Source organism: Helianthus annuus, chromosome 4 (assembly GCF_002127325.2).
Source record: "Helianthus annuus cultivar XRQ/B chromosome 4, HanXRQr2.0-SUNRISE, whole genome shotgun sequence".
NCBI lineage: Eukaryota > Viridiplantae > Streptophyta > Magnoliopsida > Asterales > Asteraceae > Helianthus > Helianthus annuus.
Window position 1 is genome coordinate 172,336,605 of NC_035436.2, and position 25,001 is coordinate 172,361,605.

Below are 25,001 nucleotides of genomic sequence, written 5' to 3' on the forward strand. Positions count from 1 at the left end.
AAGATTAACATCCAGAAAGAAAAAAAAAAAAAAAACCCACATGCAAACATACGAATAAGACATAATTTCAATTCATCATAGCTAGAACCTCTATAAATTACTAAACATTACATAATACCAACAACCAGAAAATAAGAGCAAAACCACATAATAAACCAACATCTTTACACACCATATAGCATAACAAACCAGCCTAATAAACACACATAAAACCTAAATAAACATCAGAGGCAGACAAATCTGCCTATAAAACACATTTAACCAAAAACACAAACTTGACATAATTAGGATCACAAGATAAGCTGCAAACTTGAGTAGAGAGCACTTGACAGATGCTAGAACATATTCATATTAAACGACGTCGTAATCGGCTGAACAGAGCAAGGAAGCTTCCATGGTTCAAGCAAAGTATCAGGAATCTCAGGAATATCCATAGCCAAACCACTAACTTCTTGAGCAATATGCAAAACAGAGTTCAAAGAATGCAACCTATCAGTCAACTCAGTCAATTGAGCCCTCAAAACATTGTTCTGAGACTCAGCACCAACAAACATCTGTGTTGCCCCATCAATCTTCTTCATTATTGCATTGTTATCACTCTGCAACTTGTTAATTTCACCAAGCAACTCATCCAATCGCTGCTGCTTCTTCGCACGAGACCTGCGAGCGGATTCTCGGTTCGATATCATCCGTTTTCTTTTCCTTTCATCAAGGTTTGCATACCTTAGGTCTCCATCAGACACCAAATTTGCAGATTGTGGTTGTTTTGGTGACGTCATCGAGTATCAAAACGGAATATTCCGATTTTTGAAAAATTTAGGAAATTAGGGTTTGTAAATTACTAAAAACAATAGGTGTATCAAATAATGAAAAATTAAAGAGAATATATATCTAAGGCAAATTCATGAAAGCTCGTGAAACCAGTAGAGAAAAACGACGGAAAACGAGTGAAGAATTCGGATCCGATGCATCAATACAGCATACGTCATGAATAAGAAAGACTCATCCAAACGATTAGTGTAACATACACCAGAAATTAAATCGAAATCGCGATTCAAACCTTAAGAAAACCCTAGATCTGATGACAAAAGGTACAATCGGATTATGGAAAGCTAACAATTCAGCAAGAAAGTGATTCAAACGATCTGCAAAGATTCAGAAATACAAACGTAAATACAATTGAATTAGGACGATTGAAAAGCAATCGATTGTTATACCTAACTATGAACAAAAAGCGGAAAATAAATAAATATAATAATAAAATATGATAAAATAAGAATGAAAAGAGGAGAGAGGAATAGAAACATACCTGATGAGAGAGAGTTAAATGGTAGGTGTGGAACCAAAAGATTGGCGAAAGAAGGTTTACAATGAATTCTGAGCGTGCTTTTATAGGCGAGAAAACGTGAGTTCCTAGAAATTTCTTGGATATTTTAATTCCAATGGGCTGAGAAAACCGGTTGTAGGTTGTATTTTCTAAACCAGTCCTTTTATATTTGTTAACTAGTAAAAACACCCTAACATTGTTGCTGCCTTTTGTATTCAGTTATATAGTTACCATGGGCATGTTACAGTTACGACTATGTTTTATTTTTTACAAGGATGTATCGTATGACCTTCAAGTGATTCCTTGTCAATTTGAAATGATCAGGGCCGGACCGATAGATTTAACATTTTAGGCGAAGGCCTAGGGCCACTAAAAAAATAAGGGACTCCAATTTTTTTTTCATATATTGCATAAGTTACCTGGTTCATTTTTTGTTGAATGCAATTATGCATCCTCTGTCGATGGGGGAGAAACAATGGGTAATCGAGTGTTGCCTATGATGTGGTTTGCGATTGATCAGCAACCATAAAAAAATAATTTTATGATTTGATATTCGCGATTTTACGACTTGATATTGCGCTTTGTTGTTGCCATTTGATATTTTTTAGGTTCAAGTCTCGAAAGGGCTCCAACTTTGTATTTCGCTTAGGGGCTCCAAAAATGTTGGATCGGCCCTGGAAATGATAGACATAATATTACCCTTCACTTTATTATTATTGTTGTTATTATATTCTTTTTTTCTTTCAATCCTTCTTATTTTTTTTCTTTTTTTTTTATAGACATAAGTAGATTTTTTTATGAAAAAAAAAATATTTTTTTATGGATGATGTATTATAGGCGCATATTTTCAATAGAGTATGTGTATGGTATGGTATGGTATGGTATGGTATGACAAGTTAAATTGTTTTAACATTTCTTTACGGTTAGGTTGTTGGCCTATACATTTTTGTAAATCGTGTTGGTGTCATACGTCACAAACTCGTTATGCGAACATCCTGTGGGGCTCTTGAATCCTGAGATTGACCGTTTTATCTCGCTTATAATCATAGGCCACTAGGTTTTTTTATCATGCATTTGTAAGAGGAATGGTCCCAACTTCTAAACATTAGAGTACTAAGAAGGGTAGTCACATATGGAGTTGTGGCACGCATCTTTCTTAATAGTTAAGACACTCTTGAATAGCATTGTTCTAGTGTCAAAGCATTTTTCCTGTCTAGTGTCAAAGCATTGTTCTAAATCAAAATGTCTTCTACTCTTCTTGTAACTTGAAGGGGTGGTATTGGCACTTTTAAAAGTGTGATGCCTTGTTAAGACAATAGCATAAACACAAGGACCTAGAAGGCTAGCATATGGCAATTCTGAATACTGAAGGGAAAAGATGGTGGGTTGGTGTAAATATGACGTCATGGGTTAGCAAAGCCACATGATATTGACTAGCTATATAATGGCTGATGCTGGCCATATGCGAATGGTTTCATGAAAAAAAATCAAATACAAATACCTTTTAATTAAAGGTTTTACCGAAAAAACAGTTGTCATTTACATAATTATCAAAAGGGATTTTTACATATTTCCCCATTTTAAGAAGTTTTATTACATATTTCTCTAACCCATAAATTTAATTACATATTTCCCCTTTCTAAAGAAATCTTATTACATACTAGTATTAAGCCCCTGCGTTGCAGCGGTTGTCGTAAAACTGTGTCAAGTAGTATCAATGCTATACCATTATCAGCGATCACCAACACCGGAAAACTCGTAAAAGCAAAATAAATGAAAACGGAAAAAAAATAAAGCCGAGCGAAAAGCAGACGTAAAATCTTTGAATTACGCACGCTCGTTGTAGAGAAATTAAATCGAAACATAAAACATAGAAAAAATAACTAAGTTAATCCAGGATCCGTGCGTTGCGACAAACGTGTCAAACGGAGAAAAATAGATGTGTTTTGACGGGCCAAACGGGAAAAATATACGAAAAAATGTTGAACCCCACACGAACGTTGCGGTGCGTTAACTCACAAAATTTAGAACGAAACGAAAAGCTTGGGAATGATGAAAAGTATGGTGGAAAAAAATTGAAAATTAAAAAGAGTTGGGGTTAAATTGGAAAAGATGAAAAGCTTTAGATTAATAAGTAAAAAAACAAAGGGTCTAAATTGCAAAAGTATAAAAGTTTTGGGTAATATTATTAATAAGTAAAAAAACAAAGGGTCTAAACAAAGGATATTAATAATTTATTAGATATTAGATTTAGATATTTATAATATTATTAATTGGATTTATTAATATTAAAAAAAAGATAAGGATAAAGATAAAGATAAGTGATATTTATATATATATATTAGTTATTATTATTAAAAGAAATATTTTAATTAAATAAATATAAATAAAATTTATGTGGTTGAAGGAGAGAATGTCATGTGGCATTATTTGTAGTCTTTTATTAATATTTAGATTAGATTTCTCCAATCTCTAAATTTTTATTACATATTTCCCCAATCTCTAAATTTAATTACATATTTCACCTTCCTAAACCTCATATATTACATACTTATCCATTTCATTAAAAATACTCTTATAGAATTACTATTTTACCCCTAATATATTTTCTAACTTTACCTTTGAACCGGATATTTTTATTTATTTTTAAATTAAAAAGATAAAATAAATAATATTAATCAAACCATTCAGGTTAAATCTAAAATGCATATTACTAAATAGACAATAATTTAAATGAACAACTAATATAATCAATGATTTTGGAAAAAATAATTAAATAGTAATATTACCAAAACTTGAAAAAAATTATATAAAACTTTAAAAGAATTAACAATGACGGAGTGAAAAAAATATAGGCTTTGCGATTTGCGTGTTCGTAAAATTGTTTGATTTTGTAAGTTCAAAAAAAGCAATTTTAATAATTATTTGAACAGTGACAGTAATATTTCAAATCTAATATCTGAAGAAGAAAAAATAAATACATAAATGCCAAAAGTTAGAGCTAAAAATTGACAAAGAAACAAAAAATCCGTTAACAATTTTGTCACACTATGCACATGAATGTAAGCCAAAAAATCATAATAATCAATATTAATAAAAGTAGCCAAAGGTATGAATTAAATCCTTATGGTTCTCATTTTTCGGCAGCAGCAGCTACTCTCAGAACTCCGGTCACCGGAGCTTTGGTCAACCACCAGTCACCACAACAACCTGTGCCATTTTACAAGTCCGGCCTTACGGGACTTTCGTTTAGGCTTCTGGTTGATGGATTTGGAAGTTTAGGGGATTGTGCAGGTATTGGTGGAGTTCCCGTATCCTTAGTTTTATGAAGGAGAAAATAAATAAAAAAATATCCGGGTTTAAAGGTGAAGCTAGGAAATATATTGTAGTTATTTATTCAATAAACTCATTAGGGGTAAAATAGTAATTCTATAAGAGTATTTTTAATGAAATTGATAAATATGTAATAATATATATGAGGTTTAGGAAGGTGAAATATGTAATTAAATTTAGAGATTGGGGAAATATGTAATAAAGATTTAGAGATTGGGGAAATATGTTATAAGGCTTCTTTAGGAAGGGGAAATATGTAATTAAATTTATGGGTTGGGGAAATATGTAATAAAGCTTCTTAGGAGGGGGAAATATGTAAAAATCCCTTATCAAAATTACTCTATAATAATCTTATAGGGTAATTTTGTAAAATTGTCTTTTAGGGTAACTTTGATATTTGTAGGGTAATTTTGTAGAGTATGATAATTACTCTACAAATGATCTTGGAGTTTTTAACCAAACTAGTGTTGGTGGAGAACATGTTTACCAAAATGGTGTTTCTTGAAAACTATTTACCAAACTAGTGTTTTCTATTTAATCTTTTATTTGCATTCTCTTTTTAAACCAGCATATTAACCTTCTTTTGTATTATCCTTATTTAAACAACTCAATGTCTATTTAGTTATCCATATTTTAAACTTTCTTTTGTTTTTATTAATCAATCAATTCAATATTGTTTTCTTTGACAAAATAAGATCTCTTGTTTCTCTTCACCTTTAACAAATCCTGGAGAACTAATCCAACAAACACAAACATAACACCAACAATACATAACACAAAGGGTTTGGGTTTTTAAAAGTATCACAAAAAACACGATATTATATATTCATGTTTACAAATGATTTAATAATTAAATTCACACGCCCATAATTAATTGAAATTGAAATGGGAAAAAATTAGAATAGGAGAAATAAAATGTCTGACGGTCGGTTAAATGGAAATTTGTGTCTAATCATTCGTTTCATATTGATTTGTTTAATGGAATGGACATAGACGAATGCAAATGAACGTAAATTACGAATGTAACTGAACGAACAAGATACATGTTCATATGCGTTCGTTTAATCAAATGAATAAAATATGGTCATGTTCGTTCATTTATTAAATGAATGGAATGTGAATGAAATTTCATCAAACGATTTATGGATTGTTCGGTTCACGTATAGAGCTATTGTTGATTGAGAAAATACCAAAAAGAAAAGAATTACTGGTAAAAAATTGTAAATCAAAGAAACAAAAAAAATGTATTGATTGAGAAAAAAAATATAAAAGAAAATATATATTTAAAAAAAAGAGAGAATCGATTATTTAGCAAGAAAAATATAAAAAGAAGTTTATATGTAGGTTAAAAACAAAATGCAAATACAAAACTAAATGGAAAACACTATTTTGGTAAATAGTTTTCAAGGAACGCCATTTTGGTAAATATTTTATCCACCAACACTAATTTTGGAAAAACTCATGATCTTGTAAGTTGATTTTGATATTGTATGGTAATTTTGTAGAGTATCATAATTACTCTACAAATGATCTTATAGGGTAATTTTGAATTGTATGTTGTTTGATAAAGTAGTAGAGTAATTTTGATACACTTGTAGAGTAATTTTGATAATTACCCTACAAGCACATTTTACAAAATTACCCTACAATATCAAAATTACCCTACAAGATTATTTGTAGAGTAATTTTGATAATTACCCTACGAGCAAATAATTATGAAAATGCCACCGCGTTTTTTTTCATGTCTTTTGTACGTTTTGTACGATAAGACACTTTGTACTTGAACTTAACTCATGGTTTCATACACTATTGTATTTTGATTAGGATACCATTGGTATATTTACAACATAAATAACGAAACGTAAATCGAATATTTTTTATTATAAGTAAGGTGTTTGTATATATTAGGTTAGAATATTATAAGTAAGGTGTTTGTATATATTAGGTTCGAAACTCGTATATTTTTAACGACAATTTTTAAAATCCATGTCGTTTGTGGGATTTGAGTTCAAGACATATCTCTCCCAAACTCAGGTGGTTAAAGGTTTTGTTTTGGGTAAATTACACTTTTCGTCCTTTATGTTTGTATCGGATTACAACGGATAGAATTTAACTTCAATAACTAGTAGTTTACCTGTCCGCGGGCCAGGTATATATGTTTAACACCATCCAAACTCATTGTAAATTTCACGATGACTTCTTATCTAACTGTGATTAGCAAGTACAACAGTTTTTGAATTGTCATACATACTAACTTAAATTCTCATATTTAATTCGTAAAATTTAATATATTTAAGAGTAAACTGCCACATTGGTCCTTGAGTTTTGGTCATTTTTGCCACATTATTCCAAAACTCAAACCTTTTGAATCCGGGTCCCTGTGGTTTCAGTTTTATTGCCCTCTTTGTCCAAAAGTAAAATCAGATCATATTTGTCTAATAAAATCATGGTATTTTGTCTTTTCCTCAGGGGCAAAATGGTCATTATAATTTTTATTATACCACATTATTAATTAAAATAATAAATTAAATAATCCCTTTGACCGTACGATAAGCCTGTGCTTTTATATGATCAAAGGGGTTAATTTAATTTTATTATTTTAATTAATTATGTGTTATAATTGATGTGTGTAAAATGCAACATATAAATCACATCAATTAAGGCATAAAACTAACCCTTTTTAAGTACTAATGTTGGAAAAAGAGTGTTTTTGTCTTCCTTTTGTATTTTCAGGATGAAATGAGCTCAAAATCACAAAAGAAGCAAAAAAGACAACTAATTCTACCATAAATACAAGAAAAGGAACAAAAGTGGACTGCCCGGACCCTCAACGGCACCTCCCAAGGCAAAAGAGAAGAAACAGAGTCTGAACACGCCCCGTGTCCAGCGAACACGGGGGCGTGCCCAGGAAGCAGCAGAAAAGACAAACCAGTAGAAGCTTCCATTGCCCACCACGGGGCCGTGTCCAGCGAGCACGGGGGCGTGGTGAAAGTACAGCAGGCGCATTAATTGTAATTCGCAATTACAATTAATGAAGTGAGAGAATGTCAGACGGGCACGGGGCCGTGTCCAGCGGACACGGGGCCGTGTCCAGCCTTCTGTTCAGCCTATAAATAGAGGAGCTTGGCTTCATTCTCTCTCATCCCTTGGCACACCACCTCTCTCACACCTCATCCACCACCCACCACCACCATAACACCATCATCCACCACCATCATCCATTGTCCATCGTAGAGTGTGTGAGTCGTCTCGAGATCCAAGATTGATCGTAAGAGTTCTTGACAATCAAGGCCATGTTTGCCTAAGTCTCTTACATCACTTGGTGAAGACAAGTGTTTAGTATAATACTTTTTATTTTTAATCTTTTGCACTTTTTATTTGGTTTTGTATTAATGACTTTAATAACTAGTTACTTATGTTGAAGGTGATCTTTCCTTATCGTTTGTCCGTGGTGTCTTGGCATTATTTTACTGTCTATATAAAATAAAAGATTTTCACCATTCATATCTCCACGGTCTATATGGAGGTATGTTGGCTACCTGGTCGGGGGTTAAGGGAACGGTTTGGTAAGGGTCTTGCCCTTGTTCAGCGTTTAGAGGTCCTGCTTGGGACCTGGGTCAAATTTAGTAGGATCTCCTTCAATGCCCATAGGTATTGGATGGCGGGGATCCAAACTCTTTGACCCCCTCATAAGTTAACTACTATTAATACTATAACCCGGCTATTTAGGACTGTATCCTGCTGACTCAGACTACTTAGCCGAGGGTAACGTCACCGCCAAAAGCGGGGCCTACCACAATTTGCATTAATAACTTAATTCATTATCTTTCAATAATCCGACCCTTTAGGATTGTATCCTTGCTGACTCAAACTACTGGGTTGAGGGTAACGTCGCCTTCAAAAGAGGGGCCTACCACAATAACTAAGATAATTCTTAAACAAGTGCAAAAGTGCGAAAATAATCAAAGGTTATACTAATACACGTGTCGGATCCAAGTGATTCATCTTGTCTATCTGTTTTTATTTTATTTTTATTTTCAGCATTTAGTTAGTTTTTATTTTTCTTAGTTTAAAACATTTTTCTCACTTTTTGATTTGATTAGACGTTGAGGATAAACCGGTATTAAAAGCTCTTGTGTCCTTGGACGACCTCGGTATCTTACCAACACTATACTACGTCCACGATGGGTGCACTTGCCCATATGTGTGTTTAGTGTTAGTGAATATCGTGTTTTATAAATTTAAAACTTGGCTAAAAGTGTAAAAAGGGCTTAAATATACATCAAAAATATATTACACTACACACGCATCAAGTTTTTGGCGCCGCTGCCGGGGACACAAGGATTTTAAGAAAGTTAGGAATCAACGGCCTAATCATATTTTTATTTTTCTTTAATTTTTTTAGGATTTTTCTTAGATTTTTAGCTTCTGCAGAGCTCAACACGGGGCCGTGCCCGCTGAACACGCCCCGTGCTCAATCATTGGAACTGGCAATCCTGTTTTAAGTCAGACAGTAGGCTGAACACGGGGCCGTGTCTACTCAACACGCCCCCGTGCCCAAGATTCAGTTACTGAAAACAGAACCGTTAGATCCCGGCGGTTGGTAATTTCTGACACAAACATGAGTGATAGTAATTCTTTTTACTTTCGGCACTCTTATGGTTTGTGGTGTCGAATATGTGGAGGCGAACATGAGGAATTAAAATGTTTTTTCCTCACTTATAGGCCCCACTATATAGACCCACCGATTCCTTTTAACCTTAAGAGAGGCGAAAGTAAAAATAAGCACTATTTCTCCCTCGAATGCGCCCAGCCAGATATTCTAGGAGAAATGCTCCTTGACGAGCTATTTCAACTAGAAGAACTACTTCTCAATTGGTCAAAAGAACTCAAGAAGGATTTTTTAGATCCATCCCAAGATGATGACCATGAGGAAATGTTGGAACCGCATTCCGACAACCTCGTTGCTCCCGAAAATACCTTCTTACCTAGAAAAGACGCGGACGATAGTCGTCCCTGTGCCGATTGTGCCGTGAAGGACTCCCCATCGACTTCGTTCGATGCATACATAGACCTGAGCGATTCGGCATACACCTTCTTTAACGAGAGCCCGGGAAAGGGTTGGACTTGTCCACCTAGAATGAAAATAGGAATTACCCTCACCGACAACCTCTTGCGTTCTCGCCTTAGTATAGGACAATTAAGGTATCTTAGGCACTTTGGGGTTGTTCCAACAAGTCAAGAGCCACCCGATATAGATTAGCTCCTTAGTAAAGACAAAACTTCATAAGACAGCTTTCCGACACGGGGCCGTGCCCGGCCAACACGCCCCCGTGTCCACCAAAAGATTCCCCTCTGATCAGAACGTCAGAATACGGACAAACTGTGTCAGAATTTCATCTGCACACGGGGCCGTGTCCAGCAGGCTGTCGTTTTCTATAAATGCAGCCAAAAATCCTGCACATTTGGACCAACTTGGGGACAGAGATTTGAAGGAATCTTCTCTCAAACAATCCTAGGTAAGTCTAAAAGAAGTTTCCAACAACCCATCTTGTCCTTTCCTCTTCTAGACATTTCCTTCTTCTTCATCTTTCTTCAAGAACTACCATGAAAAGTTTGAATTTTCAATCTTTGTGGTAGGGAACAATGAGTTTTGATCATAGAATCTTGGTAAAAACATGTTATGTAACATTGTTTAAAGTTATTTACTGTCAAAAAGCTTGCATAAACTCAGAAAATAACTTAAAAACCCAAGATTCCTTGCTCCAAAATTCTGCAGAAAGATGAACACGGGGCCGTGCTCAATGAGCACGGGGCCGTGTCCAGAAACTGTTTCGTCATATAAACTGCTTTTGGTTTATTTTTCGTAGAATGGCGAGTGAAAACAGCGAAACATCATCCGTTCATTCCTCAAACAGCCGAAGGGGAAGGAGGCCCTCCGTTGAAGCTACACTTGTGCACTACGTGATAGCGCTAAGGGAAGCTCTCGACGAAATGACGTCAGTAGAGGAGGTCCTCATTGACCGTATTAACGATCTTACAATGGGACTTGAAAGCAGCTTCCAAGAGATTAACCTTTTGCACCAAAGGTTAAACATTTTGGTAGCACCCCCTATGGAACCAGTCCTTCCACAACAAGACTGGAACTTGGCACTCGGTGTTAACAACCCTACCGGGTGGGGAGACTTTCCCGCAGAACCTCCTATGGAAAACCCACAAGAAGTTCCAGCGGAAGTTGAAACTCCTCAAACCAATGCGAACGAGCCCTCTTTTCTCCTTCCAAGGGAGGTAGAGGAGTGGCTTGCCGACATATGAGGAGAACCGCACCCGAAAGGAGGAGTTCTACAAAGCCTTATCTAACCAAGATTAGTAGCTTCTTGGAAATTTTGCTAAATTAAAATAAAACATAGGGCTAGAACTCCATAAGTTTAATATTTATGTAATTTTTATCTTTATGTAATGTCTCTCTATTAGCAATGTTATGATGGTTTTTAAGATTGATGGTTGTTTTGAGAATAAAACACACTCATGGTGGTAATGGATGAAAAAGGGAACGAGAAAAATGGAACCATGCACGAAGAACAGAGCAACCCGACAAAAATCTCCATCACAGAAGGCTCAACACGGGCCGTGCTCAACCAACACGGCCCCGTGCTGAGCCCCTGCAGAAAATCACCCAGTTCAGGTAACTGGACACGGGCCGTGTTCAGCGGACACGCCCCCGTGTCCAGGCTTCTGTTTCAATTCTGTAATTTTTGTTACTGGCACTTGACCACGGGGCCGTGCCCGGTCACCACGGGGCCGTGTCCAGGATGCCAGTAACATAAATCTTTGCTTTTTAACCCACTTTTATACATTCTAATCAACCAAAAACATTATTTTTGGGCACATTGAGGACAATGTGTAATTTAAGTGTGGGGGGATGCTAAAACCCTTGAAATTTTGCAAAATCCTAAACACAAGCCTTACACAAAACTCTATTGGAACCGCTAAACACCCCAAATTTTTTCAAAAACTTTTTCATTTTTTTATTTACTTGTCTTAGTTTAAGTTGGGAATAACAAGTTCTAAAAAGGTTATATTTTTACAAGTTTACAACCGATAGCGTCGTGATAAAAAAAGAACCAACATAAGAAAATTATGAAACGGTATAACAAGTCTAGTTAAAAATTCGATTATATATGCTTGGTCACATTAAAAACCCATTCTCACAAAAGTGAGTTTTGAGCCTTTATTGAGCATAAAAATACACACATTTAGATTAAATGCTCATTTTTCGTTTCTTGTGTGAATAGCCGCTCGGTCCTTACAAATCTAGAACTTGCCACGACGATACATTCCCGGTCCTTACCAACTTAAACCCAAGTAAGTAAATGATGGAGGCATTAGGACTAACCATTTTTCTTTCAAAACCATTATTTTTCATTTTTTTTACCTACCCAAAATCCCCCTAGATAGCCCCTTTGAGCCTAAACCTTTCATTTCATTACCCCAAAACCCTTTTTACCCACCAAAAAAAAAAAAAAACCTTTTTATTTTTTTTCTATTTATTTTAGTAACAAGCTCGCTTTTTCGTAAACTCACCTTTTTTTTGTGACGATCGAAAAAAAAAATGATGATGAAGTCAAAAACAAACAAAAGCTATAAAAGCTTGTTTGGAGAAATACTTCAAAAAAAAAAAAAAAGGTACTTCACGAAAACTGACGCTTGTTACGATTTTCGCCCTTTTTACTAACCACTAACCAACCACCCACCTTTAAACCCAAGCCTTCACCCAAAAAGTCCTCTTGATATTTACAAAGGTAAAAAGTTAAAAAGGAGGAGGATTGATTGCTTGGCAAGCCTATGGAATACGTAAGTTCCGTGCCGCTCTCGAGTGACTCACTAAAATATACACCTTCGGCCGAGTGTTGAGTGATCTCCCGTGAGGTATGTGAACTTGTATATAAATGGAATTTTAATAAGGCATGCTATGCCCAAATAAGTAATTCATCTTATGAAACGTTCAAAATAAATCATAACGAATAGGATTGTAAATAAATAAAAATAAAACCTATAAAAACCTTGGATTCCCGACACTCTAGGACAAGCTAAAAAACTTCTCTTCTACCTATTCCATTTGGGAGTGTAAGCCACATTTAAAGAGTTTTGCTTGAGGACAAGCAAAAGTTCAAGTGTGGGGGTATTTGATGTGTGTAAAATGCAACATATAAATCACATCAATTAAGGCATAAAACTAACCCTTTTTAAGTACTAATGTTGGAAAAAGAGTGTTTTTGTCTTCCTTTTGTATTTTCAGGATGAAATGAGCTCAAAATCACAAAAGAAGCAAAAAAGACAACTAATTCTACCATAAATACAGAAAAGGAACAAAAGTGGACTGCCCGGACCCTCAACGGCACCTCCCAAGGCAAAAGAGAAGAAACAGAGTCTGAACACGCCCCGTGTCCAGCGAACACGGGGGCGTGCCCAGGAAGCAGCAGAAAAGACAAACCAGTAGAAGCTTCCATTGCCCACCACGGGGCCGTGTCCAGCGAGCACGGGGGCGTGGTGAAAGTACAGCAGGCGCATTAATTGTAATTCGCAATTACAATTAATGAAGTGAGAGAATGTCAGACGGGCACGGGGCCGTGTCCAGCGGACACGGGGCCGTGTCCAGCCTTCTGTTCAGCCTATAAATAGAGGAGCTTGGCTTCATTCTCTCTCATCCCTTGGCACACCACCTCTCTCACACCTCATCCACCACCCACCACCACCATAACACCATCATCCACCACCATCATCCATTGTCCATCGTAGAGTGTGTGAGTCGTCTCGGGATCCAAGATTGATCGTAAGAGTTCTTGACAATCAAGGCCATGTTTGCCTAAGTCTCTTACATCACTTGGTGAAGACAAGTGTTTAGTATAATACTTTTTATTTTTAATCTTTTGCACTTTTTATTTGGTTTTGTATTAATGACTTTAATAACTAGTTACTTATGTTGAAGGTGATCTTTCCTTATCGTTTGTCCGTGGTGTCTTGGCATTATTTTACTGTCTATATAAAATAAAAGATTTTCACCATTCATATCTCCACGGTCTATATGGAGGTATGTTGGCTACCTGGTCGGGGGTTAAGGGAACGGTTTGGTAAGGGTCTTGCCCTTGTTCAGCGTTTAGAGGTCCTGCTTGGGACCTGGGTCAAATTTAGTAGGATCTCCTTCAATGCCCATAGGTATTGGATGGCGGGGATCCAAACTCTTTGACCCCCTCATAAGTTAACTACTATTAATACTATAACCCGGCTATTTAGGACTGTATCCTGCTGACTCAGACTACTTAGCCGAGGGTAACGTCACCGCCAAAAGCGGGGCCTACCACAATTTGCATTAATAACTTAATTCATTATCTTTCAATAATCCGACCCTTTAGGATTGTATCCTTGCTGACTCAAACTACTGGGTTGAGGGTAACGTCGCCTTCAAAAGAGGGGCCTACCACAATAACTAAGATAATTCTTAAACAAGTGCAAAAGTGCGAAAATAATCAAAGGTTATACTAATACACGTGTCGGATCCAAGTGATTCATCTTGTCTATCTGTTTTTATTTTATTTTTATTTTCAGCATTTAGTTAGTTTTTATTTTTCTTAGTTTAAAACATTTTTCTCACTTTTTGATTTGATTAGACGTTGAGGATAAACCGGTATTAAAAGCTCTTGTGTCCTTGGACGACCTCGGTATCTTACCAACACTATACTACGTCCACGATGGGTGCACTTGCCCATATGTGTGTTTAGTGTTAGTGAATATCGTGTTTTATAAATTTAAAACTTGGCTAAAAGTGTAAAAAGGGCTTAAATATACATCAAAAATATATTACACTACACACGCATCAATAATACAAATTATAATGACCATTTTGCCCTGAGGAAAAGGACAAAGCACCATAATTTTCTTAGACAAATATGACCAGATTTTACTTTTGGACCAAAATGACAATAAAACTGAAACCATATGGACCCAGATTCAAGAAGTTTGAGTTTTGGACTAAAGTGGCAAAAGTGACCAAACCTCAAGGACCAAAATGGCAGTTTACTCTCTATATTTAATTACTTATTTGTAATTTGATTAACACCATCCAAACTCGCTGGGATGGGTTTTTAAGATTAAGAACATCCAAACTATGTTTACATTTATGATCATGATAACTTCTTATTCAACTGGGATTAGGAGGTGCAACAGTGGTTTAAGCATGTTAACTCAAGTTTTGTTATTTAGTTAACGCAATTTAACATCTTCGCTTCGTTATTGGTAAGTTGATTAACATAGGAGTTGTTATCACCATAAAATTAACAAAAAAAAGATATATACATATTACATGTCTATGATAACAATGAACATATAGTATTTTATTATAAGTTTAATGTAATACATCTCCTTTATCCTTACGTTTTTCTCAGCAATCTCACCACATTCTTGAACTATAATGAACTTGTTATATCCATTATTGATATAGTGCACAGATGACCCAATCATCAAAGTGTCACACCCCGATTTCCACGTGTCTCACCGGTGGGCCCGGTGGGGGATTACCGTGACGATGTTGGCAACAATATAGTCAAACCACACAATTATATAAATGCACAGCGGAAGCTTAAAGATAAATATATACTTCAACCTCTGGTTGTAATATCAAATGTATTACAGAAGTCGAATATATCCACAGCGGATCAAAATATAATAAAATATTGTTCATTCAGATACGGCATCGAGTTTGCGAGACTATTCGTGATGCTTAGGAAGCTAATACCAGCCCATTTCGTATAGTACCTGCACTTAATCATTTTGGGGAAAATACGTCAGTTTACACTGGTAAATACATTCAACTGACACATTTGAAAATGTTTATTAAAATTGATTTGAATGCACAAGGCACAAACTCTTTTATAACTTGGGAAAATTATTAAAATCTTGTGAACGTTTTACATGTTCTTTTATGCGTTCAGTAGCCCGGGTCGTGCCGGGTTAAAGATTTATAGACACACCACATTGCGTAAAACCGTAGTATAAAAACCAACGGCTACGTCTTTTAATTTAATGTCGACAATATATACCGGGTGTACGCCTACACCGGGATGTCGATGGTCGTGGCCATTTCGTAAAATGATGCCAAGGATATCCGGGACAACGGTCATTAAACCCCCCAAAGGCTTTTAAGAAACAAAACTGTTTAAATGAGCCGATCATATTATTTAATTAACCACCTAAGCGATGGAAAAATATAATGCTCAATCAAGCGGTATTAACATACCGTAACCCAAGCCCATATAGGGGAAATAAGTTAAAGTATTTACCTTTGCAAGTATTATTCCTTAATTTGATTAAATCGCCGATAGCTTTTACTGTGCTCCTAATCTGGAACGAAGGTTTTAATTAACCTCTTAGAATCCTAACGGGTCTTTATATTGGCCGTAGCCTAGACTGGTTGGTTCCGGAGTATAAATATGGTTTAATCGCGTGAAAGGCGAAAACCGAGAATGGAATGTGATTCTGCCCCAAACAAGTTCAGAGACTTGTTTTATATGGGTTCAAGGTTCACACTCTGGATTTTGGGGTTCAAATGATATAATTTGACCCGTATCGGCTAATTTATGAAAACTAGTTTCATAAGCCGAACCGTGCGCGCAATAGGCGAAACGGTTAACCATGAGAGTCTTACGCTTATTTCCTGAGTCAATATGCCTTAAAGAGGTTGTGGTATCAGTAGGATACCTTCCGTGATGCCCGTAACGAGTTTAAGTTAATATTATGCCCCGTAGGGGTTTTTCGGTCATTTTAAAGACTTTTAAAGGGCTTTTCGAGTTCTACAGGAAATCTGAGTTTCCCGAACAGTTTATAAAGTATAAAATACTTTATTTATTATTTAAAATCAGTAGCAACTGGAATCGGGTCAAAAGACCTTGTAGAACTCATGTTTTGGCAAAAAAGGGCATATTCGGTATTTACCGAACCGTAGCCATAACCGCAGGTTATGAGCAAGGTAAAAATTTATTAAAAATCTCTAAAATTCCCAAAATATTATTTTATAACAGTGGGTAAAAGTTTTGGTGACGAAATCTTGGTTTAGATAGGTGTTATGCTAATTGCGCCGTTTATTACAAAAGTTTACTTTAATTGCGCTATTTAGCATAACTCTCATTCTAGACATCGGATTGACGTGAAACTTTAAGGACATGCTTATAATTTAATAAGCAAGGTTCTGGTCCGTTCACGTGTCCGAAATACTCGTTTTATTTTCAAAATGGCGTTACGGTCAACTTTTAGGCGATTAACGGAAATGCGCAAAAGACTCGGATAACTCATGAACCGATCACAGAGGTTTATACCATCATGTAACCTGGTCCTAAGAGAGTCCTAAGGTATATCTATACCTCACTAAAACGGGTCAGAATTGAAGTCAATGCAAAAGTCAAACTTTTGCGACCTTCGGCTCCGAACCGGGTCAATATAGCAAATGGTCGATTCAAACGAGCGTAAACAAGTTTATATTCTTAATATCATGTTTTATGATCATCAAAACAGGTTTCATAACATATACATTACAGATTATGTACAAAACGGCAAAATAGCTTTCTGTTGACTTTTTAAGTGCACGTTTGACTCGACATTTGACATAGTTAGAATGATGATCAGAGGGAACCCTTTTAGGGGTTTATTACCCACATAAATACCAACTCAAAACTACTTTTGATCCGACAATTCACTGGACCATTTGTGATTTATCGCTATGACAACCGTTAGTTACGACGGTTGAGTTTATAAGCTAAAACTATGGAAATATATGACCAAAATGGGTGTGAACGACTTACAGAAGTTGTATCTTGCTTAGAGAGCAGAAGAGAATGCTAGAGAGCTTCTTAGAATGATCAGATAGGAGTGTTTGAGTTGTGTGAATGTTATGAACCCAAACTAGCCTATTTATAGTGAAACAATGCACTCAAGATCATCACACAACAGCCTACAGCTGATCATGGATGATGGGCATGTGTCCCTTAGAGCTATGGGTCAAGTATAGGGTGCCCATGCCTCATTTATTGATGTTTGATCGTTCATAATGCTCAAAAGGCAAGAAAATACAAAGTTTCTGCATCTGGGCGTCCCACGCGGCCCGCATGGAGAATCCATGCTACTTTTACGCGGGCCGCCTGAGATTCAAACTTCAGGCGTGCAAAAGAGGAGGCTCGCGGCCCGCCTCAACTTAAGCCAAAACCTCACGCGGGCCGCGAGAGGTTATATTTTCAGAACTTTTAAATCTTTTGTAATGATTACGAAATCCTGGTAATTAATAACGAAATCTTTCGTAATGATTTACCTGACCTTTCGGGTTTGAAGGGGTAACTTTGCGGTTTGGCCCTCGGTTAATTACAACTAAGGACCTCGTGATATTTACCCGCGTTATTAAATCCCTGGTTAGTTTATTAATTATTCAGAAAGCCTTAACTTTCATTATTGACGCTTTTAACCCTTCTCCTACGAATTCGATCGTAACTTTCTTGTTTCATAACGAAACTTCGCGAAATTTATATATTATATTTTAGTGAGTGTACAATACCGTTACAAAGCCTTGGGAACGTCAAAGGGTCACTCAGAGGTATAGTTAAACATGTTGACACGGTTAACCCCTGTAGCTTGTAATCTCTCACTTTCTTTCGCGTTTCGCTTCTGTACGATCTATGATTTATTCGTTTGAAGGTTCAAGCATTATTTAGGGTTACTATACAGTATATTTACCCTTGTTGACATTTATAACCCTCGAATTTATATACTTTTAAGGTTTGTCAAAATTTGTCCTTTATTTAATATAAATGCCACGTGTAATCAAATGACACGTGTTAACACATTATTGGACGCAAAAATTCGAGGTGTTACACAAAGACATAGACACACCGGGCAGAAAAGATATCACTTTCGACCAGGTTTCATTTTGCAATTTCGACAATTCAACATCCACGCAAAAAATTTTGATACTAACCATCATATGGAGCTCATCTCATATTGTGTTTTTTACAATGAATTTTGATTTTACAAATGCTTGTATTTTTTGTATAATATTGTGTTATTATCATTGTATTAATAATTACATTGTGTTTTTTTTTTGCGTAAAACATAAGGTTTATACAAAAACAGGATGCTATAGTAGAGCACAATGCTATATATAAAACACAAACAACTACAAAAATCAGTTTCATATAATGTCACACCCCCAAAATCCACCTGCGGAACACCACCGCTTGGGGCGTGACTGACCAGGATCCAGCCACCAATTATACTGAGCAATATAATTAAATAACATAAGTAATACTCACCAACCACAAGGTCAGCAAATATCATAGTCAAAGTTCAAAAGTTTTAAGTTTAAATAATAGTTCAGATAAGTAGCGGAAGCATAGGCAAAATAGTTTAGAACAAGATTCTTAGTTCAAGTTTGTTTAGAACCCAACACAAGGGTTAGACGACCACTACACATCCGCAAGCTGCAAGCTCCTGAATCACTGGGTACCTACAAAGCATGCAGTAGGGTATCAACATAATGTTGGCGAGTCCACGAGGTGTCAAGTTTTAGTTTTCGAAAACGTAAGTTGTTTAGATAAAGCATTTATAATCACGTTGTGGGGAGCTACCCCATCTGTAAGCTCACTAAACTGTAGATACCAAAACTGTTGATGGAAAGTTGTTGTGCCCCGAGTCAATGTCTATCGTCATTGACCAAGATGCAAGGTCTACTAGTTCACGCCCGATCTCCCCCGGTCACGGTGTGAGGTTGTCAAACCTAATAGCGCTATCAACTAATAACCCGTTCACCCCCGGCGATTAATCGGTACTGTAAGCAGGGACTTAAGGTGATAGAGTTTCGTTTAGCTTGGCTAGTTGTGATTTATAAATAATATCCAAACGTATCTCCCCCGGAGATAGTAAATACCCATTCGGATTTCCCCCGGAAATAATAGTTCAAAAGTATTTTTCCCAAAGTTGGCAGTTTGTCCGTGTCCCTACTTGGGACGCATGCTTTTAGTGTGTGAACTCACCTTGGGTTGCTCGGCAGATTAGGTTACTTGTCAAACACGCTGGTCACCACGTCCTAACATGGTTACCAGTATAGGTCAGGTTTGGGTACAGAGAATGTCACGTATATTTTACGCAGAATCTAACACATAGCATGCATACACACAGTTACATGTTGAGTTATTGGGCCTGCTCTACTATTGGATCAGTCAACAGTAACAACTAACACATAGTTCAGTTAAACAGACAGCCCAAACAAATCACGTTGTGGCCCAATAACTAAAGTGAGCAGCCCAGTCGAGACAAGGTGGTCTCGACTCGAGAACGTGCGGTCTCGAGTCGCAACCAGGAGGTCTCGACTTGTAATGGCTGGTCTCGAGTGGTGCAGGCATGACTCGCAACTTCGGAGGTCTCGAGTCCCGTCTCGAGTTGTCACGATGTGGTCTCGAGTCGAGACCTTGACGGTCTCGAGTCCCTGAAGTCCGTTTTGAAGTTGCTTGGCCCAGGTCTCGAGTCGTAACCGTTGCGGTCTCGAGTTGTAGCTCCATGGTCTCAAGTCGCAACCGTTGGTCTCGAGTCGTTTACCTGCTGATTCTGATGCATCTGCCCGAATTGTACTATGCAACAGAATTCTGATTTCATGCCATTAAGTACTATCCAATAAGGTTTCACAAACATGTTCCCTTGTCTAACACTTAACCAAAATGGATCAAACAACAAGTTTTTCAAATATTTGTAACAACATTCAAACACATTCAACACATATTCATCATATGTTCATCATTTTAGGGTTTTCATAACTTGATTATTCAACCAACACATTCACTATGATTCACTGATTTATTCACGTGGACATAGAAGCAAATCAATAAACCTTCAACACATTCAAACATGCATTTCACAAGCAACAATCATGTAACATTTGTTTTAAACACTATGACCTATACTAACAACATAAATCGGATGATCATAAACACTCTACCCTATCAATCATTCATTGTTCAACTATCAAGAGCTCACACATATCATCCCTCATTTCAATCATTCAAAGCAAATAGCACTATTATACACATAAACACCTAGTGAAAGTCAAAGATGCTAACCGGTTGATGAAAAGGTACCGAGTCAAGAAAGAAGGTGAGAAAATGAGGTGTCCGAGTGATGATGACGAGCTTGACCGAGGTTCCTTGTTGTTGCCGGTTGAATCCGAGAGAAAGGAGAGGAGGTCTTGTAGTTTCTAGGGTTTTAGTGAGGGAGAAAGTGTGTGAGAGTGTAATGGAGAAGGTGGATGAGGGGCTTTATATTCAGTTTGGGTGGTGCACCCTACAAGGGTTTCGAGTGGGCTCAAAGGGGTGTATGGCCTAATCCGGCCCAACCTTTACTGTTTACTCGAGACCGAGTGGTCTCGAGTCGGGTTCGTTGGTCTCGGCTCTCTATTATAGCCGTATATATATATATGTGTGTGTGTATTACATGCACATAGTTTAATACAAGGATCACATAACACACCCATATAATTTACAAAATTCCATTTAATAATATATGCACACACCGTGCTAGTACAAGAAGGTTGTTCGGGAAAACCCGAAGTGTCACATATAAAATCACAATGGCAATAACACAATGTTACATAAAAATACAATCTTATTCAAAAACACAACATTATAAAAAAACTAAATGCCTTTGTAAAAACACAATTCCTTGTAAAAAACACAATACCGTGTAGTTTCGTATATATTTACCTAAATACCCCATGTAAATAATAACCACTTGAGTTAACTACAAATAAAAGATATAATGGACAGTAAACTAAAACACAATTAACAACAGACTAAAAATACAATGAACAACAAACTAAAAGATAATGGCCAACAGAACAAAAACACAATAAACAACAGATTAAAACATAATGGACAACAAAACAAAAACACAATTGACAACATACTAAAACACAGTGGATATCAGACTAAACACAATAACCGAATCCTATTACACAATGTATAAAAAACTCTCCCAGTTGAAAAACAAAATAATCAGAACCAGTAACACAATATATAGAAAACCCAAATATGACACCATCTTCATTGTGTCATACATTGCGTTATAGGTTTTGATAAAAACATAATGCACATAACCCAAATTAACATTGTGTTATAGGTTTTGATAACACAATGTATAGAAACCCTAGTAAAAAAACATAATGACCAAAACCAGTTAAAAAAACACTGACAGAACCTTTAACACAATATAAAGGAAAACCAATAAAAATTAAAATTTTAATTTCATTTTTATATAGCAATATCATACTCATATTAATGTAAAAAAACGCTATGGTGAATATTTTTTTTAAATATCATATGAAAAGCTATAGAGGTTTTAAAATAATGGGGGGAATTGGCATGTTGATATAGAAAGTTAATAAATATAGGATATCTCCTTTATGCTTTTTCACTATTTTTTCCAAAGCTATAGAGGTTTTAAAATGATGGGGGAAATTGACATGTTGATATAGAAAGTTAATAAATATAGGATATCTCCCTTATGCTTTTTCACTATTTTTCCCCGGACACTAATCACAACCCTCTAAATACATGACCAATAGACTAAAATCTTTCTCACCCTTCTTATTTATTTTTCATTTTGTATTTATTCCTAATACCGAACATACCCCTTTAATAAGTACTTGATTTGCAGAGAGAGTAACTTATATATGAATAAATGACAATTTTTTTTTTGTTAGAATGAAAAGTGGGGAGTAACTACTTTGGTGGGAAATTTAATTATTAGTTACTCTTATTATAATGTCTATTTAAAACACAACGATGTGAATCGTATTCATGTGCTATCATTGGTGTAGGAGGGCGGTTGTGGCCTCTGATTCGGCTTGTTTAATTAAATATAATATTTACATTAGGTTTTTTAATATATCAAAATAAAATCAGAAATATAAGGCAAATTAGTTACCAGTTATTTTAAATAAAACCACTAATATGTGGGAATTAAGTTGCATGTTACAATTTAAATAAAACTAATCTTTTGTATATAAATTCAAGTAGGGATGAATAAATGGCACCGATTACCAGTTCGGAATCGGTACCAGTTTAATACCAGTACCAAATTTCTCGAACCAAAATATCTTCGGTACTGAAATTTGGGGTTTCGGTACCTGTTTTTACCTTCAAATATCGGTACTGAAATTTGTTGATACATGGTAGTGTTTTTCACGTGATGTGTTCTAATGAAATAGATCAATGTTACGTGTTCATGTGAGGATGCGAATTCTTCAATACGTTGGAGGGTATGTGTTACTAACTGTTTTGTTATTGAGAATGAAATTAGAAATGCAGGTATGTAAGTATTGGGCTCTCGAAGATTTGAGGCTCGATGTAAGGAATGAATACGAAGAACTTCCCATTTGAAGTTTTATACATTGATAGATGGATATGCGGTTATTTATTATTAAGTATTTATTTAAAAGTATATGATGTTACTATTTAACGTGTTGATTATGTATGGTGACCGCAGATAATTGGATTATCATGATGGACAAATCAACGGGGATCGAGTTGGAGAACAAGGATTGTACGGGGATGTGGTCATATGTTTGTAATTACTAGTAGGGTGCCTGCGCGATGCGGCAGGCGACACTTTGGATTGCGGCATTCGTTTCTCGTAGTTTTCTTATTCGTATAATATTTATGATAACATTTTTGTGGTGGATATAAGTCATTAGCGTTACACATATGTAAAGTTTTGTTTTTTTTATAAAAATGAATAATCAAAAGACAAAAAATATTGTTTTATTTGTAAAAATTAATAATCAAAGACAAAAAAAAATTAGGTTGTTATAACTGTAAAGTATGTTTATTTTATTGGTTAAATTATAAAGTATAATTTTATTCTTTAAAGTTCATAACTTTTTTTAAATATACACATAGTACTCATCCAACACACTTTAAGTTTAAATTTTTTTTTATAAAAATAAAAAATAGTATTTGACTCGTAAGTACGTTTTAGAGCTTTAACTTAAATTGTGAATTTTCTATTTTTTACAAATATAAAAAAATTATATTTTTATAAAATTTTAAGAAATGTTTTTATAAAAAATAGGAAGTTAAGAGTTTATATTTTTATTAACTTTGTATCATACTATGTTTAGATTTTTAGTTACTAACTAATCTTATCTATATGAGTCTACTTTTAACTTATAATCCCTAAAAATATGCAACACAATCTACTGTATCTAGTCAAGTTGGTAAAGAATTCTTTTAAAATTGACTAATATTATCTATAACAATATAGTTGAACTTATAATTCCTAAAAACTTGCAACACAATTTAGTATTTATTTAGTAAAGATTGTAAATTTCTGGAGTATTTTATTTATATAACTTCTTACAAAAAATGTTTATAAAATAATTATTTTTTATATAAACAAAACGTTTGTTTATAAATAAAGTAAAAATTCTTTTACACATGTAGAGTTTCGTCTTTTTATAAAAAAAAATGATAATCAAATGACAAAAAAATAAAAGATAAGTTGTTATAGTTGTAAAGTAAGTTTATTTTGTTGGTTAAATGATAAAGTTTATAATATTATTCTTTAAAGTTCATAACATTTTTTAAATATCCACATGGTACTCATCCAATAAACTTAAAGTTTAAAATTTTTGTTTTTATAAAAAAAAAATAGTCGTTGACTCGTAAATACGTTTTACACCTTTAACTTTAATTGTTAAATTTCATTTTTATATATATAAAAAATTATATTTCTACAAAATTTTAAAAACAATTTTTGTAAAAAATAGGATGTTAAGAGTTTATATCTTTGTTAACTTCATATCATAGTAAGTTCATTTTTTTAGCTTTAAAGTTTATTACTTTATTATTTTCTAATTTTGAATTACAAATTATTAGATTAATATCCAAGAATAACTGCAATATTTTATAATTTCAGCTTGACTATATCTAACTGCAATTTTTATTTGTTGCAACTTTAGGATATTAACTTATATAAGTTTAGCTGACTTGTAAATTTAGGATACTAACTTTATTTTGAATTTATTAATATGGTCAATAACTGCATTATATTAACATCAAAAATAAAGTTCAAATATAAAATAAACTTTATTCATACGTCTAGATCAAACATAACAGCTGAAAATGGAAAAAAAAACATAAAAACACTTGATATATTTCATATTAGACCGCATGAAATTTGTTCCGCTTCTGAATTGACACTCGAGGTATTTTTAATCGGGTTTTCTGGTTTGTGCTTGAATCGGGAGTATCTTCTA

At 35.0% G+C, this 25,001-nt stretch overlaps 1 protein-coding gene across 1 annotated transcript; it reads right to left on the minus strand.

Moving 5' to 3' along the window:
• Window positions 1-57: 57 nt before the first annotated feature.
• LOC110936355 (bZIP transcription factor 53) lies at window positions 58-1,448 on the minus strand. The gene is made up of 2 exons (XM_022178722.2): window positions 1,310-1,448; window positions 58-1,145 (listed from the first exon to the last, which is right to left on the minus strand). Exon 2 carries the CDS (start codon window positions 777-779, stop codon window positions 336-338), a length of 444 nt encoding a protein of 147 aa, XP_022034414.1. The 5' UTR covers window positions 780-1,145; window positions 1,310-1,448; the 3' UTR covers window positions 58-335.
• Between the last annotated feature and the right edge of the window lie 23,553 nt (window positions 1,449-25,001).

Excerpts from the sequence above, each read along its gene's own strand:
- LOC110936355 (XM_022178722.2), bottom strand. The coding sequence starts at position 779 with ATGACGTCACCAAAACAACCACAATCTGCAAATTTGGTGTCTGATGGA.